We start from the raw sequence: 19,566 nt of genomic DNA, 5'->3' as shown, positions 1-19,566 counted from the left end.
TAAAGATATTTATATTTGTGTATATTTTTTAATATATAATGTCAATAGTTATTTTTGGATAATATTAGTTTCACAAAGATGATAATATGTATAAAGGAAATTTTAATTTAATAAAGAGTATTAAGTCAAGTAATAGTATCTTTGGAGGATAAACGTAACTATTTTTATATAGAATTTCAAATATTTTATAAAACTATATATTATTTGGATAAATAATTTTAAGAAAATAAAATTTTAATCATGAGAATAATTTATTTACTTCTGAGATTTTAATCAGAAATACTTCTAGTATTTTTTAACTTTTTAGACATTTTAGAAATTTCTATAATTCTTAAGCAAATAGCAATAAGAAACAAATAATTTGCACTGAAATAAAAAAATTTATTGCTGCAATATACATATATTGGTTAGAAAAAATACTTTACTATAATAAATGTATAAATAATATCATACAAAAACTATACATTTAATATTAATTTTTTTACTTTGTTTAAAAATTAAAACGTGGAAGTTCTGTTTTAAAAAAATTCATTGGTATAAATTCTGAACCAAGGGTGACTTGCCCCGCACACAAAGGCTCCATGTGAGTCATAAAGTCGTTCGTTAATTTGACTTTTCATTCATTTTAAATTATTTTGGCTGCTAATGATAAGAAACATATTTCAACTTTATAGAGTTTTAATTAAAAAAATATTCGAATACTATTTTAATTTAATTTTATAAGCATAGTAATAATATATTCAAATTTGATTTATAATAATAATGTTGTTAACAAAATGAATTATATATGTTATTTTAAAGTTAATGCCATATGAAATACATTATTTTTAATTGATTGTTTAGAAAGAGGGAGCGTTATTTTATTTAACGTGATGACAAGTTTTAATGAAGCAATTGATATTAGGAAATTTAATTATTAGAATTTAATTCAAATTTACTTTTAGTGAAATATTTACGAAATATTGACATTAGGGGTTTCAAAGTGGTATTCATTTGTGGCAACTTAATAGAATGGCATTTTAATATTATTTCAGGAATTCATTTTAGACCAGAATTTTCAAAAAAAGAAAGTAAATTGATATAAAAATACAATTTTAGAATACTAAGGTGATTTTCATTTTATACTATCTTAATTTACATTTTATGAATTTTACTATACAACGTTAATTTCTATTAGACTTGAACGCTAATATTTCATTTACTTATTGAAAAAAAATATTTTTCAAGATAAAAAATAATTTATTTTGAGCAAACTTAGATTTTAAATTTTCATTATATGAACACATTTCAGTACTTACAAAACTCAGGTTTTAAACTTATGATCTTATGTATAACCAATTTAATGGAGATACTCTTAAGTAGTTTGTATCACCATGTGATTAGTAATTTCATCACTATGACTAATTTTTGTTGCTTTAAATCTTAACTTTCTAAAACCAAAACACCTAAATTTTTATATAATTCTTTTCTCAAATATTAATTACTTATACTCAAATTTTTGCTAAGAGTTTATACGCTAATTAAAACTTTAAACTAACTCGTTTGATTAACAGTGTTTGATAATGTTAGTTGTTAAACTAAGAAAACATATATGAAGAATATATTATACAAACCTTTGGAAGATAATGATTGGTAATTCATTCATTCAGCATAAAAAAATCTAGTATTCAAAAACAGATGGAAACCCTAAAGTTAAAGCAAATACCCTAAAAATATATAGTATTCAAAAACAGATGCCATAGTTTCATATAGATTTCAAAGCACCACAACCTGCACTTGGCCGATGCAAAACTATTATCTGGAGTGTGATCTCAACGTGCAATGGTTTGCAATCCAACTAAATATGAAAACAAATAAATTGCAATAAACTTGCGATTCGTCTATAAGAGTAATTAGAGACACAGCACTAATGATTAAGAGATATCAGAAGCAGGGAAGCACAGAGATCAGTACTGAGAACGTAATATTTTTTACACAAGCAACTCCAAAGATAAAGTATGCTGCCATCTATGCATTATACTGTATTGTAGCTTTTTTATCATATTTTTTGTGACCTCTGTAGAATGAGAATTCAAAATCCAACATCAAACCTAGAAACATAAAGCCAAAATGGTTAACAAGATCATACAACAAAAATGTGTATTATACAATACTGTGCCCAGCAAATGGCACAGTTTTAAACGACACCGAATCATACCAGAAATGCGTTCAAAATCAAAGTCTGAGGATAAATTTTCCATTGGGGTATGCAGCCAAATGAAAATGAAAATGAAACTAGATATTAGGGTCATTCCCTTAGTGAAAAAAAAAGTACAACCAAGCAAACATCATAGATATTCTTGGCAACCAATGTTCATAATAGGTGCAACCAATATGAGGAGAATTCACAGGTTTGACCTATTGAGACGGGGGAGGAGGGGGAGACTGCTGCAATGCAAAGACAGAAATGTACTCACCCCTAGATACACCCAGTGGAATTTAATTTCCCCAGCAACGACATTTTTTAATCCAATATCACATACTGGTGGCTTGAAGATAGTCTGCAGCAGAAAGAAAAGCAATAGAATCATAACAAGGCCATCCACCTCAACATTTACAATGATACATACAGTTAAGAAAACAGAAGAGACCTGAAAATTGGTTCTGAAGAAGGTAATAAATCCAAAATATGTATAAATCGAAGGAAAATACAGAATACCTAGTTCCTCCCATTAGTGATTGATATCTTTCTCGGCCTAGAAACCATAGGAAGAGCTGTAAGCATAATTAGTACAGGAGAACGACCATGATAGAACAGCAGCCCAATAATTACACACATAGTACAAAACCATATAAAAGACTTGGGCTGCTGGGCATCCCATGGCGCAGTCCCTTTGAATCATAATTATAGTTAGATTGACGAGCTTGTTTTGCAAGGAGGCGATGTATCTATTTAATTATGTTAACCACACATGAGGAGGCTGACTAAATTATAAGTAAACAGGGTATTCGCACATGTGCAACACAGACGTACAAGAAATGAGACAAAGGAAGAAGAAGAATTGGAGTAACCAAGTATCTTACAAAAGTTGGAATAATTCTTTCCCCACTTTGGAGAATAAAGAAAAAAAGTTAGTAATTGATGTTAAACTTAAATAAGAAAAATGTTTCTAGTAGGACATAGAAAATGGATATGCATGCTTGTCATCACTAGAACAATGCTAAGCTGTACAAATTAAAGAAATTGATAAGGTCATTTAATGTCTTGCCCTTCAGAAACCCCTTCAATAAAAATGGGGTCTAGGTTTTCAATCCTCGAAGGTATAAACCTCAATGAAAGATGATATTAATCAACAGATGAATGCAACCTGCCGTCATCTTCAAACCTGCCAATGCCCACCACCCTGAACATCCAACTGATATTTGCAATGGGTCTGCTTGGGTAGAGAAGTCTTTTACTGGCAATCTACCAGCAGTATTTGGTATGCCGTTCAAGGTTTTGCTAGGAAGGAATTCCACATAACCCACTTGATTTGAATCGATCAAGTTGTGTCGTTTTAATTATACCTTCTAGATCATTTACATAGGCAGACTGAGATGCTCATATGAGATCATGCCCATGGCCATCAAAACTGTGAAAACTGAAGTAGGAAGAAGAACCAGACTTTGGCAACTGTTACAAAGACGTACAACAAAGTACAAACAATTCCCATCCAAAGAACATTAAGATTTCATATCTGATTTCATTGTCATGTGCCTCTCAATCAATATATCCACAAAGGAGCGAATCTGCATGTTAGGCATCCAATGAAAGTCAGTGAGAAAGAATATACTTAAAGGGGGATGTCAGAAGTGCATACAAATTAAAAAGTAAAATAAGAAAATAAAAAATGATTATGGGCATATTTGAAAAACTTTTTACAACAGTAGTTTTAGAAAAAATATATTAAAAAGTTTTTTTTTCAGATTTTAAAATAAAAAAATCAGAACATCTTGTTTAGGTTTACTACTATTAGTTTTCTATTACTCATATTCTACCTTAAACATCTTCCTCCACTTCCACACTCTAAACAATAGTTTTCTAAAATAGATTTTAAAAACTCAAAAACAAAAATGCAATCAAACACACCATAACGCAGCTAACCCAATCCCACTCCACCCCTCAAGAAGCTGGAGTCCAATCAGTAAATCATGCCAACATAAGTAACATAAATAACATTTTCTAGAGAAACGAGTATTCTGCAGAAGTATGGAATGATTAGTACTAGAAGATAAAACTATGACAGAGGAAGTAACAAAAAATTACCTTATTCTTTCGCTTAAAATCTAGAAACTCACGAACAGTCATGGCTTTTTCTGCATCTGTGGCTTGCTCCATTACCTGAAACTTGTACCCCCAAAGTTAGAAAAAGGATAAAGAGGAGCGTATTTCACTGAAGATAATATTCTAGATCAATTAATCCCTATAACCTCCTAGCAACCACATCACAGTAACATTTGCTTAATTTAGCAAATAAACAGTTAGAATATATGGAAATATTCAAAAATACCTTTTTCATATCTCACCAAACCTTAGTTTATCCTCCATCCAGTTACATTCTCTTACGATTAATTACCACATTTCTTAACCTATCATGACTTGTTTTCTTAATTATGAATCTATCAAACATATCAATACATACATTGTAATACATCTCACTTAATATCAAATAGCATTTCAACTCTTTTACCTCTCTGGCTCCGTCTATACTTAAACAACATAATTTCAACAGAAAGAATCAAAATGTCGGTTAAAATTACCTTTGTTGCACTTTTCTTCATTATAGCCTTGTATCCATCCTTGTCTAGTTTTCTTGCCTTATAAAGGGGCATAAGCAGTGATGCAACATAGTCCACAACAGCCTGTTTAATATGATCTGCTGCGCGGGAATGACTCTTTAGGGCATCCTTATTTACAGTAACCTGTGAAATAGAGCTCTCATTTGCAACACCATCACGCTTCCAACTCGGTAGCTTTGAACAGGCATTTGAGTCCTCCTCGTCCTTCAAGTGAATAGTTGGGTTAGAAAAATAAGAATCAGCTGCAGCTGCTTGAGATTGCCATCTCTCTATGGCATGATGATCTTTAATTGCAACACCACCAGCTGTGTCAATCCAAGCTTTTGTATATATACTGCTGTCCCCAGCAACACTTTCTCCTGAGTGCTCTCTGAAATTCAAATGGCTGGCAATCTCATTTGAATGACTCCTCTGTGAAAGGTTATCAACAGGCATTCTGGAATTATCAAGATTGACACAAGCAGCGGAGAAATCAACAGACCAATCCCTAACTCTGCAATTCCTAGAATCAATCTCTGAAATACAATCTTGCCTTCCAAAAACACCACCTGACCATCTTTTTTTACTATCACACTCATCATTTTGTGAAGACTGCTCACGTCTAGCAAATTTGTGGAATGAGGGTATCTTAGGAAGCTGTAACAGCGAATTGCATCTGGCTTCTGCAGAGGCATATGCCTGCAAAGAAGAACCATAGATTTTTTCAGCAAATATGACAACCACGGGATCTATCAAGAGGTATTACAATAATCATTGGATATTTTGTAGTACCCGATGCACTTCCCGGAAAACAAATATTTCAGACAAAAAATATAATCCTGGAAAATGACAACTTCTTAGTTAAAGACCTAGGCAAAATCCACATTTTTCCAATTATCCTATCTGCTTAAAAATAAGGGGGCATCAGGCACATATTATAATTTTGCACCTAAAAACTCATCATATTATAAAATATAACCAATTTAGCTTGAAACTATCAACTGATCTTCAGAATAAGCACTATAACAATAGACTCGTGACATTAAAACTAAAGCTCCAAGAGAAACAAACCTCAGCAGCAGCAAGAGCTTTAGCACGGGCAGCCTCTGCAGCAGCTATAGCAGCCTGTTCTTCTTCAGATATAGCACAGTGGCTATCCTCCTTCTCTGTAGCTACTCTGTCTATTGAACCTTTAGATTTGGAAGAACTGACTTCATGCCTTGAGTCATATGCTGCTGGTTGTCTTCCTTGTTTGCTTTGCAATTTCTTCATATGGGCATGGGAAGGTGAATTGCTTCCAGCAGAGGTAGGATTTAGCAAGCCTCCTTTATTCTCAATGGTACCATGATATGTGCCCAGAGGTGGTTTTCCCAAAGCTGAATCTTTTGCAGATTTTCTCTTAGATAAATCTAAGACAGTTGTTTGTTTTGGTAACTTCAATCCACCATTAGAAGCTTTTTCCTTGCGAAAAACTTCAAGCCATACATTGACCAACTGGCTTGCTATAGCACGAATATCACGGCTAGTATGCACACAAACTTTTTCCTTCACTGTTTTTCCCATTCCTACACCCAATAATAAAAAATAAATAAACACAAATACAGGGGAAACAGCAGACAATGTATTTCCATGTGACTTCATCCAACCAGAATCATCTACAGGACCATAAATATATCTTCCACTATAATTCCTAGTTTCATTAGGATGATTACTAGATAGGAATCGATAATAGTAAGTAAAGACACAAACTAGGTTTGACATCAATCTAAACGTATATCTCATAATATGGTACAAGAAAAATTATTTTCGTCTCACCCAAACCAAGTTCAAACCACTTGGCAACTATTTCTCCCTCAAAAGTAGTATAGAAAGGTATAGCACATAAGTAAATAAAGAAACCCACATGCAAAGACTACCGTAAATTAATGAAAGAAATAAATAACTACCTGATAATCGTACAGCAAGAAGATCAGTTGAAACACGGACAAGAAGTCGCAAACAGTGCCTCAAGAGTTGGGTCCCATCCTTTCCCATTGAGTCCTGCATTGAGATTTGAAGCCCATAAGCTAAGAAATTTCATAACCATAAGATCAATAGCATGTTAAGTCTAGCTTATTTTTAGGGAATAAACAGCTAGTTTTTTCAAAAACCCTCACAAAACTGACCAGAAATAAGTTACTATTTCTTCAAAATAAGCTGAACCAAACACACTAACAAGTTTTACTTGTAATAATGAAAATTGGATGTACTGTCAATCAAAAATAGATTACAACGAAGTCTGAAAATTGCAAGTGATATAATAATACCAGTATCCATGAATTGAGAATGGCTAGCCCCTCTTTACTTCCAGCAAAAGACTTCAAGTTTCCAACAGAAAGAGTTAACAATTGTTTGGCTACATGCAAGCGTCCACCAGTGGTTTTCGTATTAAAGAACATTTCCCTTAACAAAGCTTCCCGGGTTAAAATTTGAGCACCATCTAAAGAGTTCTTGTACATTATGTTAGAAAGTTCTACTGCATCAAGTCTCTTTATTATATCCCTCACTTCATCCCTTTCAGGATCTAACTGTCCCCGTGCAGCTTCTAATGCCTCCACCTCGGCAATATAATCATTTCCAGTGCTCAATATGTCAATTATGCGAACAGACTCTCTTAGGCCACTCATCATTGCACCACCAACAGTATCTGGGTGCTCTTTGCAGGTAGCTTCACCAGCAAAAAACAAGCAGTTATCAACTGGTCTCCCTAATATATCATAGTCTTCTCCTGAGGCTCCAACCTTAACGTAAGAATAAGCACCATAGCTAAAAGGATCCCTACCCCAATCAGTCACAACATAGGCAACGGGATCTGGAACTGAATCCTGCCCAAAAAGTTTTCGGAGAACCTTCAATGCATGTTTAACATGATCGGAAGAGCTCAAGCTTTGACCATCTATGGCTGCCTTACCAACCACTAATGCAATAAGGACAGGAGCCCCTACTGTTTTCCTGACATTCCAGAACATAAAGCAGTGACCTCTACTGTTTCTCTCTTCAGCTGTTGCTCCAAAGTAGTCCACAGCATCATCCCAAAATACACTAGGAAATTCCAAAGCCACTTTATTTAGAACTCCATAACCAAGACGCTGAACAGAAGAACATTTCCACTGTGGCAAAGGTGGGGAGAATTGTATAGTTTCAGCCTTCAAACAGCCAAGTGGAACAGTAACAAGGACAGCATCACCAAAGAACTCATTGCCATTTGATGTAGAAACTTTGACTTTATAACTCTGACCAGGCTCCCTGATCCCATATGACACATTTGTTACAACATGATTCAAGTGAATTGTATTTCCTTCTCCCAGAGACTCAACAACAGAACTGTAACCCCCTTTAATCATACAATGAGCTCCCCCAAAACCTCCATACACGTCATCTTGATTCCAGTAGGGAAGAGAAACATCATTAAGTGAAGCAGCACAACCATATTCCAAATGAGCAAAGTGCCAATCCATAACCCTTCTCTCCTGAGGACTCAAAATCTCCTCATCAAGCTTTTTTTCAACAGAACTGTCCCTTTTGGAATCAAATGGTCTATCTGCAGAATTATTTTGTTCAGTTTCTTCACTGCTTTCAGAGCGTGCCATACGCCGAATCTTGAGGGCATATTCTAAACCATCTTCAAGAGACATTCTCATTGCTTGTTCACCTTTCTGAGCGACAACCAATACCATGTCATCTATAAGGGTATTATATTCAGCTTCAAGTGCTTCATCCATATCTGCAGGAACTTTTTGTTCTGTCACTATGTCATAAAGAGGGCAATCACTGTTCAACACCGTCAACTCAAGGCCCAACTGAGCACAAATCAACGAGGAAGGATCTGGTCTTCTCTCAGTGGCCACATCAGCCTCAACACCAGTTATAATGCTAGCACCAAGATCAACAGGGACAGAAAGTGAGGAGTGATCAGTAAACACACGACCTCCTATCCTACCCCTAGCCTCAAGAACAGTTACAGGAAATCCCTGACGTTGCAAGTGGCGAGCAGCAGTTAGCCCGGCAGGCCCAGCTCCAATCACAATTACTCTCTTTCTAGGATCTAAATCAGACTGCAGATTGTCACCTACCTGACCACCCCAGACAGATTTAATGCAGGTAGAGTCATTGCTTTTCTCTTTAGCTACCAGAGACGTTAATCTGCAATCAGCAAAGTTGGAAGAAGGAACGGAACTGTCAATAGTTCCATCCTGAAACCCATCATTTTCCTGGTAATCAATTTTTTTTCCTTCTGCCTGTTGTGATATGTTTGGTAAATCCAACTTCACTTCATTACTGTGCCCCATGCCTTCTGTAGCTTCAGTTGTTAGGTCATTGCAATCCTTAGGTAGACCATTGTTAATCTCATTGAAAGTATCTGACATTTTCGTCTGCCCAACAAGAAAGGAAACTCCATCTTCAGAGTCAGCCATTGAAGCTGCGAGACTTTCCTCAAAACCTTTTTCTTTTACCAGTTTATAACAGTGCCTGGCACTACTTCCAACATTCTCCTTCTGGGAGGCAATTCCAACATTTATATAACCCTGCCAAAATGATATTACCATGTTTAAGTTTCAATTACCAGAAAATAAACACCAATATGCTGTAATTTTCAGCCAAAAAAAGCATTTAAAAGAAAAGGCTCAATTAGCCTATGTTTGGTAACAAACTACTTTCATAAACTAACCATTTTTTCTTTCAAAACCTCTCAAAAAGATAGCCAAATAGAAGTAAGTATTTCACTAAAAGCTGAAGCAAACAAAATAAATATCCATCCATATATTCTTCTAGTGAAGAAGCAAAGGAAACAAAACTGAAGGCCAACCAAAACAACGAACAAACTTACATATTGATCGAGAAATGCATAGACCTCCCTAATAAGAGAAGAACGAGGACTTCCATCCTCATAATCAGTATCACTAACTCCACATTCAGCAAGAGGCAATATCCGTGTGACATCTCGGCTCCAAAGACTTAAAATTTGATTTCTGCGATGAATAAAAATGAGGTGAAACTCATTACAACAGGTTACCTAGTTCAAAATAAGCGTCAAAGAGACGTTGAACAGTCCCAGATTACTCCTCTCAGCATGATATTCAATGAGAAGTTTAGAGTACTCGTCTATGACAAGGTGCTTCTACAGATCAAATATCATATGCTACTTGAATAAAGGAAATCCAAGATTATATAATCATAAAAAATATCTCAAGTGTTTACACTTAATATTTAATGACCCAGCCCAGCATTACCAAACACCCTCAAAAGTTATTCCTATTCTCAGCAGGAATAAGATAATCCCAAACAGAATAAAATACCTACACAACAAAAATTAGTTACAAAAAAAATCCAGATAAACAAAATTAAATACCATAAATAAAATAATGAAACTAAACAGTTCAATCTATATCACACACCAATCTAGTTTGAGCCAAAACCTGTTTAGAAGCAACCCCAATAAACAGCATAATCCTAATTCAAAAAGTAAAGTAAATATAACCTAATAAGCTGCTGCAATATGCTCATTCGAGTTTACAAGACCACTTTACAGATTTTTGAAAGAGATTCCAAATCCTAAAACAATAGGGATAAAAAACTAAATCCCGTGATTCCCATCAGTTAAAAACGAAATCAGTACAAGGCATTTTATCAAAGAAATAGATTGATGATGATAGCATTATATTGTACAACTAGTAAAATATTAAACAAAATAATAGAAAACTTCTGAATATAATAAATTAACCGTAGTTAAGGTTAGCAGAATGTGTATGTGTAACAACAGAAGTATTCCCAACTCACCACTAGCAAATCATGTTGAAAATGTAGAAGACAAGTAGTTATGAAAACATATACTTAAATCTGTCTATGAAAAGATATTGCAAATAAACTTTTAAAAGAGATAGAAGAGGAGAGAAGGAGGGTGATGTTATGACCAATAAGCAATAAATATATTATAAAGAGGAACACACAACCACAGAATATACAACTAAACATGAATTTCCACATAAACGGAAAAAAGAGGGAGGGAAATTCCGTAGAATATAGGAAGTAGGCATGGTAAACTTTTCCTGTTCCAGCAAATACAGGAGGAAGGCCTTTCTTAACCAGACACAAACAAATATCAAATCAGAAACAATGGCCAACAAGGAGAACAAAATTGAACCAACAAACAGGCATCTCACCAAATTTACGAGTTTCTTTGTAAATGTTCACTAAAAAGTTGTTCACCTCCCAACCCAACTAACTATACATGTGAATCATTAACCAGAAACATAGCCACATACAGCAAGAGTTCAATATCCAAATTTCATGCTTAAGCAGCTAAAATGAACAACACGTTCAATCATCACTCATGACAGTTAATTTTCATGTTTAAGTAACTAAAACAAATAACACAATTGATCATCAGTCACAAAGAATGAAAAAGTATTCTCTGTATTTCAAGCACAGGACAACAAAAACCCAAAAATATTGAAGAAAGAACAACTGTGCTGAAAAAGGAAAACTGCAAACTTTCTGAACACTAGGAAAAAACAATTGCAAGCAAAGCAAATGAAAAAGACCTGTTTGAAAACTTAATTACCTGCAATCCAAATATTCCTTGAGACCACCTTTTCGCTTCAAGATCTCTTTAAACTTTATTTTCTCGATTGGACCTGCTTTACGGGCTTTCAGCCCAGCTGATACCGCTACTACTGCAACGTTTTCAGATTCTTCACCGGTATTCAAAGAGGTATCATGCTTCATTCTTGTCCTAAGAGTGCGGTCAACATCTGTCATAACTTGACTTTCATTTAGAGTTTGATCATTAATTAAAACCTCCCAATCAGCATCCCCCTCATATGTCATGTCTCCATGCTTACGCATTTTGGTCTTTCGCACCACCCGTGTAATGCCTGATATCTTACCATCGTTATCAACAAAATCAGAGACAGAGGTATGGTATTCTGCAGAGTTCCCATTTTCATCTGGAATTGAAGATTGAAGAGAGGATCCATCCGAATGAACTGGATCTAAAACTGAGCTACATTTCAGAATTGAAACAGTGGGGCCTTTTGGAATATTGCAAGCTTCTATAGGTTTCTCTGGGTGATTTGAGCGAGCATCCAATTCAGCTTCATTCGACACCATAGAAGAACCACTGACAGTTACATCATTTCTCTTAGGTGAAAAACCTAGAACAAAATCTTGCACTTCAGCTTTTGTATCTAAATTACTATAATCACATAAATTTCCATCAGAAACAAACTCGGTTTCTGATTTTCCACCTCCATCTACTTCCAAGTGGCATCCAGATAACTTTAGAGCTCCATTCCTTGAGGATTCCTGAAAACCTTTTCCAGAAACCATATCATCATTCTCTTTCAATACATTTTCTGTTGATTTAATCAAGGGTTCAGTGTGCCAAGATGTCAAGACATTTCCTTTTCCAGCAGAAGTAGAAACATCATGTTCTGAAGCACTGTTGCATGCCTGTACTAGTTCATCAGTCAATCTATTCTCAGGCTCTCCGACCTCTGTAAGTTGGCTTTCCCCTTCCCCCACTTTTGAGAGATAGGCAGTATCAACTATTTCATCGAGTAACATGGAAGATAACTTATGTAAACCACCACTGATAACAACGCTTTCCTGCAATGCAACCTTCTGGTCAGAATCACAAGAAATATCTTCAGCTTTTAGAGCACAAGAAAATTGCTTCCCATCATCATGATAGACATCTTTTGGCTGATTCAATCCATCTGGAATGTCCAAATCACATTCACCCTTCGCAATTTCCTCTTGAAAACAGTCATTAACACACTTCTGATCCTCCACCACAGATGTTACAACCGGTTCAGACGCTTGAGGTAAAGCATCATCAGACATGGCATTCCCCCCAACCAATTTCGAGCCAGAAGCAGATCCGGATCTACTTTCAACCACAGAATCCACAGCTTCCACAAAACCACCAGGGCTCAACCCACCATCCACCTTCTGAATCCCCCTTTTCTGTCTCGAACCCACACGAGATTTCCTAGCAGAACTAGACTGTGCCTTGTGAAAAATCGCAGACAACGAATCCTCCATGTGTTGATCAGAAGAATCCTGCATCTGCATCTGCATGTCCACACCACCAGGCACCAAGGCCACCCCTTTCTCATCCTTACCCTTAGCTCCCAATCCAACCAAATCTTCATCAGACACATGCAAAGCAGAACTTGGTCCTCTTGCAACCCCAGATCCCTGATCTCTCTTAGGACCCTTCAATCTCTTCCTAAAGCTAGCCAAGGTATCATTATCATCCATACCCCCCAAATCCTCCTTCTCCCTAACAGCCTCACCACTGCCACTACCCTTCCTCTTGGCCCTCTTCAGCTTGAAGATTGACCCAATGGGCTCGTCGTCGTCAGAGTCAAAACCAATTTCCTTCTTGGATCGCTTCTTCCTGGTCCCAGACCTAACATCCTCTCCCTCCATTCGCAACCCTAGGTTTTCCAAACAACAATTTCAGAACGATTCCTTTACGCCGTCGCTTTCCTCCACTTCTCCATCACCAGATTAACACCCCTCGCGCTTCAATGAACATAATCCAAATCCTAATTGAAGAAAATCGAGCAATATAATAACATAGATAGATAGTGAAGAAACAGAAGCTGAATAAAAAAAATTAAGAAAAATCACACAGCACACTTAAATGGATAGGGAAAGGTAAATGCATATAAATGTATAAAAATAAAAAAGAGGTAAAATAGTGAGGTTCTCGCACCTGTGTTCTGCAATTGCTATTATCTTACGTTCTCTCTTCAATCGTAGACAGAGAAAGAGACTATGGTGTCTCTCTGTGAACTGCGCACGGTAACAGAGTAACGGCTTCTCACGGCAAGGGAAAAACGTTCATGACCTTAACCGTGACCACTGAGCAGAAGAATAATAATAATAATAATAATAATAATATTATTATTATTATTTAAGATTGGCACAAATACTTCGAAAATTATGCCTTTTTATTTCAAATATTAAAAAGCATTTGTCAAAATAAACTACGTTTGATAACAAAAAATAAAAGAATAATTATTAGGTTTATTAAGAGAATATTAGTTTGGTAGGGTTCATATATTTAGATTTAGCATCTTCACTCTAATGATTTTATGTTTAAAAATTATAAATAAAAAATTGTAACAAATGGTTAGTAATATAAAAATCTGTCTTTGGCTACAAATTATGAAATACTAAAATATCAAATTGCACAATGATTTTATTATAATTTAATATTTGAGATTTACATCTAGTTATCTCAAGAACATGAGCTTTTCATTATAATTCAAATTTTGATTTTGGATTTAGGGTTTAGGATTATTTTCACTGTCTTGTTTAATTGTTTGCAAATTGATTTTGTTTATTTGTAAGAAATTATAATTTTGAGCTAATGAGATAAAATAACACATTTCAACAAATTCTACATAACTAGAAATTTCAACGAAAAAAATTGTCTTCTTCGGCTTAAAATTGTAGTCATTATTCCTATTCCCGAACAGTGTTTCATTATTCCTATTCCTAATTCTTAATCTAACTTAGATACAACTATCCCTAAAAAATAAGTTAAACCCAAAATGGCATTGGGCTTGAGCTTCACAAGTTGAGCAAACGAGCTAAAGCCCAATCACTTGCAAAACAGAGAGCCTTTTTGCTTCCTTCACCCCCATAAATACTACATGCAATCCCATGAATTTTAAAATGACTATTCTACCATTCATGGTTTATTTCATCCAACTAGACATAACATTCTTTTGGAATACCTATTCCAAAAAATTTGCAGAAGAAGTTTTTCAAAAAATATATATATATATATATATATATATATATATATATATTACATTATTTAGGAATAATCATCTGAAAAAAAATGTTTTGGAATTACCGATACAAAACATTGTCAAAGCACTCAGCTTCCAATGAATCATGTAATTCAAAAACATTGCAGAATCTAAAAAGTTAAAAAAAAAACAAATTACCTCCAAAAGTGATTTGATGGTTGTAAAAGAGAAGAGAAAAGAGACCTAGAATAGAGATAGGAAAGAAATAGATTTGGAGATTAAATTATATCTCTAGGATAATTCAGTCTTTATGTTGTTAGTACAAAAGTGCAAGTACTGATTATGAAGGTGCAAGAAGCAAAAGCTGAGAAGAAAAATGACAATTTCTTCCTCCACTTTCATACCTTTTAGTTGCACCTCCATAGTTTTTTTTAATTTCAAGAATACCTTTCTGAATATAGTGGAGAGTATGATGTATTATTCTTCATTTTTAAGTGGTTGTGGTTGTCTATGATTGTTGGTGATAAACATTTATGGTTGAATTAAGTTTTGTGGTGTTTTTAACGATTGTGACTAATGGTGGATATAAGTACTTGAAGTAAGTTTTGTAGTGTTTTTATTGATGGTGATTATGTTTTTACTCTCTTTTTTATTTCATTTTTTAGAATGCACAAATTCCAAAAAATTACTAGCGAGATGCAAAAATTGAGTACAAAACTCAAGAAAAAATATATATATATATATTGAAAGATATCAAATACAACAAAATTTTCTCATCAACCCTTTGCAAATGACGAAACTACTATCTCAACTCTATAACTATCTAAAAATTAAAATATTACTACTAAAAAAATGGGATGCAGTTAATTTTTTTTTATCAGCAATAAAATAAATTAAATTAAATGGAATACTTCAGGGGTATCCCAACCCGTATACATCAACCACATTGTTACTTCTCCAAAAAGCTTAGAGAAAACACCCAATATGTGGCTTAACCTACAAAAACTCACCCAAAAAAGACTAAAACACACAAAAACTGCAAAGAACTGAAAAAGAACTGAAAAAACTGAAACTGAATAATAACAGCACTTAGTTGGCACCTAGTCCCAGGGGCATAAGGCCATAAGATAGAACAAGGAATAGCAAGCAAAAGTACATCAATCATGACGAGAGAACTAAACCAATTTTGGTAGGACCCAAAAAGAAAAACAGCAACCGTGTCAGGAATTATTTTCTACGTCACTTTAAGGCCAACAGAAACTCCTCCAGCATTCCAGCAATAATCACACCTATCCCTTGGCTTCCATAATCGCTAAACAAACTTAGGCTTCCCCTGCATCCAAGTACCTAACCCACGCCAACACCCTATTGTTCATTCCTTTCACCTTAATATCGTGACATCTTCGTATTTGTGCCTCCAATCTTCTCTCATATCCAACACTTTATGTTGGTCCAAGGATTAATGCAGGTTTTGTTATAAAGTGAACTTGGCTAGCAACATGGCAAGCTGTCAAAGCTTGGTCACCAGTAAACAATCACTGGCTAACACAATACTTCACTTGGTGAGCTCCTGAAACAGTTAGTCAGTGTATGTGCCTAAGTCTTTAATAGCAGCATCCTACAGGTGCACCTTTGGCACAGATTGTGGCAGCCACCAATTTAGCAGCTAGGTTGCCTAACAACTCCTTATACTAGCATTACCAATACCCTACATACTCAATGGGCTTACAATAAACTCTGCACCAATCTATATTCTCACCTCTGCAGCACTCTGCTGAAAAGACTACCAAATTCAGTGTTCTAATGCTCTAAACTCGTAACAGACCTCTTCAAAATTCCTATCGCCACCCATTATTACTATTCTGAACGTGTTGTGTAGGTGCTCCTGCTACATAACTGGACAAGCCCAACACCAGCTGCATAGTAGGATTGGAACTTGCCTCACTTAGTATTGCATTGGACCAAGCATATTCTAACCCTTCTTTGACATATTCCGAGGCAAACCCTCCATTTCAACTCTTGGTAAGCCACATTATGATTGTTATTTATACTCAGTAGGAAGAAACCTCTACTGGCATAAGCATTCACTGCCATTCTAACCCTTGTAACTGATAACTTTTCCACTACTTTAACCCGCTGCCATTGCTTTTCCAACCCTGAATCTACCTTCCCCGTGATCCTTTTGCTAACATAGAAGCCTTCATTAGAGATTGTATTGTGTAACACTTGTATCCCTTAAATCCCCCCTGTATCAACAAACCGAAAACCAGAAACCAATAACACGAAGCAGCATGGCACCTTTGCAGCATGAAGAAGTGATATATCAGCTAACAGCAGTAAGGCACGGGATGGGATTCAAAAGCCAGTCGGAAAAAGCATATGAGAATCCAAGTGCCTTGTGTTTTAACCACAGCCATGACAGTAACTGAGCATTTTGGAAAGCTTCATCTGCATCGGGGACCCCTCCTTTAAAGACAACTTGGTTTCGTTGCTCCCACATACATCTAATAATTGTTGTCCATAAACCTCTCCACACCTGATTTTGCGCACTTGATAAGTGGATTAAGTAAAAATTTTCCAAGTGATTCCTAATGTATTTGTTGTGGACCCCCAAAATACCAATCCAGCGATAACAGCGGGACCAAACACGTTGCGCATGTTCGCATTCAAGGAAGAGATGTTGAGATGATTCCTCAAACAATCTGCACATAACACATAAAGGTGAGTCCACGAAAACTACTCTTCTTATGAGATTGTCAGTGGTTGGGAGTCTGTCAAGAAGGACTCTACAGGCAGTGATAAGTACTTTGGGCATGGCTTTCAGCTGCCATAGAATCCCAAAAACATTATCCTCTGCTCCAATGGTTTGATGATGGCTCAAGGTGGAGTATGTTGATTTCATCGAGAACACCCCTTTTGGGTCTCCCCTCCATACAAGGTTATCTTGAGCATCCTGGCGTATGATACCTGTTGTCAAGCTTGATAATAACTCTTCTTCCATGTTCACCTCCCATACAAATCTTTCTCTTTTCCAGTTTAACCGCCACCGCCATATATCACCCTCCCATCTTCCAACCTCTCCCACCATTTTACCTTGATCTAATGACACAACGTATAGTCTAGGATATAAATTTTTGAGGCAAATATTTTGAAGCCACACGTCCTCCCAGAATCTAGTTATGCCCCCATCCCCTACTTTCCACTCAACAGCTTTTTGGAACCATCCCTCATGTTCACTCTCGCCACATACTTTGATTAGATCCCTCCACCACCACGATTGATATTTCAGCCCCAACTGTCGACCTCCTGTTCCTACGACATATTTTGATTTAAGTATGTCTTTCCATTTCCCTTCCTCTTTACTCATAAACCGCCATTTCCACTTTGCCAGTAGAGCAGTATTAAAACTTCTGATCTCTTTGATCCCTAACCCACCTTCCTCAGGGGGCTTGCAAACGTTGTCCCAACTTACCCAAGAAATCATTTTGTTCTCTCTTCCCCACGTCCAGAGAAATCTTCTTTGTATACTCTTTATCCTGTTGCATACTGCTAGTGGGGCTTTAAAAATGGATAGATAGAAAAGTGGTATGGTAGTGAATACCGATTTTAGCAGGCATATTCTACCTGCCATAGATAGAAATCTTCTTTTCCAGGAGCTAAGTTTAGCTTCTAATTTTGTCACAACCGGCTCCCATAATTGCTTCTTCCTCGGATTACCACCAACTTCTACCCCCAAGTATTGGAATGGTAATCTCAATGTGTGGCAGTTGAGCGTCTTCGCATAGATATTCAGGACGAAGCTGTCAACCCTTATACCAACCAACTTTGATTTATGGAAATTAACTTTCAAGCCTGATACTATTTCATAGCATCGCAGGATGGCCTTAATAGCGAAGATATTGTTGAAAGAGTCCTCACACAGAAAAAGTGTGTCATCAGCAAACTGTAATAAGCAACACTCAATGCCATTTCTCCCTACCTTGATGCCCCTAAGCACCTCCATACTCAATGCTTACCTCACCAGCCCTGCTAGTCCTTCAGCTACCACCAGGAACAGGAATGGAGCCAAAGGATCTCCCTGTCTTAACCCCCTAGACGGTCTGAATTCCTCCGTAGGACTCCCATTGACCAAAACGGATACTGAAGACGAAGCCAAACATCCTTTCACCCACAGAATCCATTTTTCATGAAAAGCCAACCTCTGAAGCATATCAAATAGAAAACTCCATCTAACTGAGTCATATGCCTTTTCAAAGTCCACCTTAAAGCATACTCCACTCCTATGATTCCTCGTACACTCTTCCAGCGCTTCATTGGCCATAACGACACTATCCAAAAGACCTCTGTTACTAAGGAAAGCTGATTGACAATCATCAATGACATCAAACATAACTTCCTTCATACGGAGTGACAACACCTTTGTAATGATCTTGTAAACAGCACCTACGAGAGATATGGATTTGAAATTAATATTATTTAAAAAAAGTAACATTATACTTTATTTATACTTATTTAAGATTTCTAAAAAACTTAAAACCAATTTTTCATTAATATGGAAGTATAGAGAGAATGTATGAGACTAGAGTGAGAAATTTCTAGAAAAAACTGAATCATGGAAACTGTCCAAACTTGATTGATTTATAAGAAGAAAAAAAATATTTTATTAAAACACATATATATGTTAAAATTTTGAAAAAATTATTTCACACTATTTTTTCTCTTACTTCCACTTTACATCTTCTTTTAACAATAAAATATTATGTTTTTTAATAAAATAATAATATATTTAATTATCAAGTTAACATTGTAATCTTAATGTCAAACTATTATTATTTTAAAACTTATCTGTCAAACTATTAAATCTAAATTTAAAATTAATTTAAGTTATATTCTTAAAAAATAAGTATGTTTTCATTTTAAATCTGTTCTTATTTTTTATTCCCTTTTAAATTAAATC

At 35.5% G+C, this 19,566-nt stretch overlaps 2 protein-coding genes and 1 long non-coding RNA gene across 4 annotated transcripts; all 3 read right to left on the bottom strand.

The window, feature by feature from the left end:
- Positions 1 to 1,699: 1,699 nt before the first annotated feature.
- On the bottom strand, positions 1,700 to 2,837 carry LOC137816356 (uncharacterized). Its single transcript, XR_011081791.2, has 3 exons — positions 2,699 to 2,837; positions 2,457 to 2,540; positions 1,700 to 2,090 (listed from the first exon to the last, which is right to left on the bottom strand). It is a non-coding gene; the product is annotated as an uncharacterized LOC137816356 (long non-coding RNA).
- A 182-nt stretch (positions 2,838 to 3,019) lies between these two features.
- On the bottom strand, positions 3,020 to 13,711 carry LDL3 (LSD1-like 3). 2 transcript variants are annotated; one of them, XM_068619459.1, is made up of 9 exons: positions 13,562 to 13,711; positions 11,399 to 13,391; positions 9,665 to 9,806; positions 7,104 to 9,362; positions 6,744 to 6,837; positions 5,869 to 6,362; positions 4,780 to 5,496; positions 4,286 to 4,366; positions 3,020 to 3,768 (listed from the first exon to the last, which is right to left on the bottom strand). In XM_068619459.1, the coding sequence occupies exons 2-9, from the start codon at positions 13,270 to 13,272 to the stop codon at positions 3,703 to 3,705; spliced, it is 5,727 nt and encodes a 1,908-aa protein (XP_068475560.1). In that variant the 5' UTR covers positions 13,273 to 13,391; positions 13,562 to 13,711; the 3' UTR covers positions 3,020 to 3,702. The 2 variants fall into 2 exon arrangements, with proteins under 2 accessions (XP_068475560.1, XP_068475561.1); XM_068619460.1 differs by having other exon boundaries at positions 4,286 to 4,360.
- Positions 13,712 to 18,621: 4,910 nt separating this feature from the next.
- Positions 18,622 to 19,011, bottom strand: LOC137815337 (secreted RxLR effector protein 78-like). Its single transcript, XM_068618482.2, has one exon. It carries the CDS (start codon positions 19,009 to 19,011, stop codon positions 18,622 to 18,624), a length of 390 nt encoding a protein of 129 aa, XP_068474583.2.
- Positions 19,012 to 19,566: the final 555 nt, after the last annotated feature.

Source organism: Phaseolus vulgaris, chromosome 1, assembly GCF_051622355.1.
Source record: "Phaseolus vulgaris cultivar YP4 chromosome 1, ASM5162235v1, whole genome shotgun sequence".
NCBI classification, from domain to species: domain Eukaryota; kingdom Viridiplantae; phylum Streptophyta; class Magnoliopsida; order Fabales; family Fabaceae; genus Phaseolus; species Phaseolus vulgaris.
Note: the sequence above shows the minus strand (reverse complement) of the source record. Positions and strands in the feature narration are given on the sequence as shown.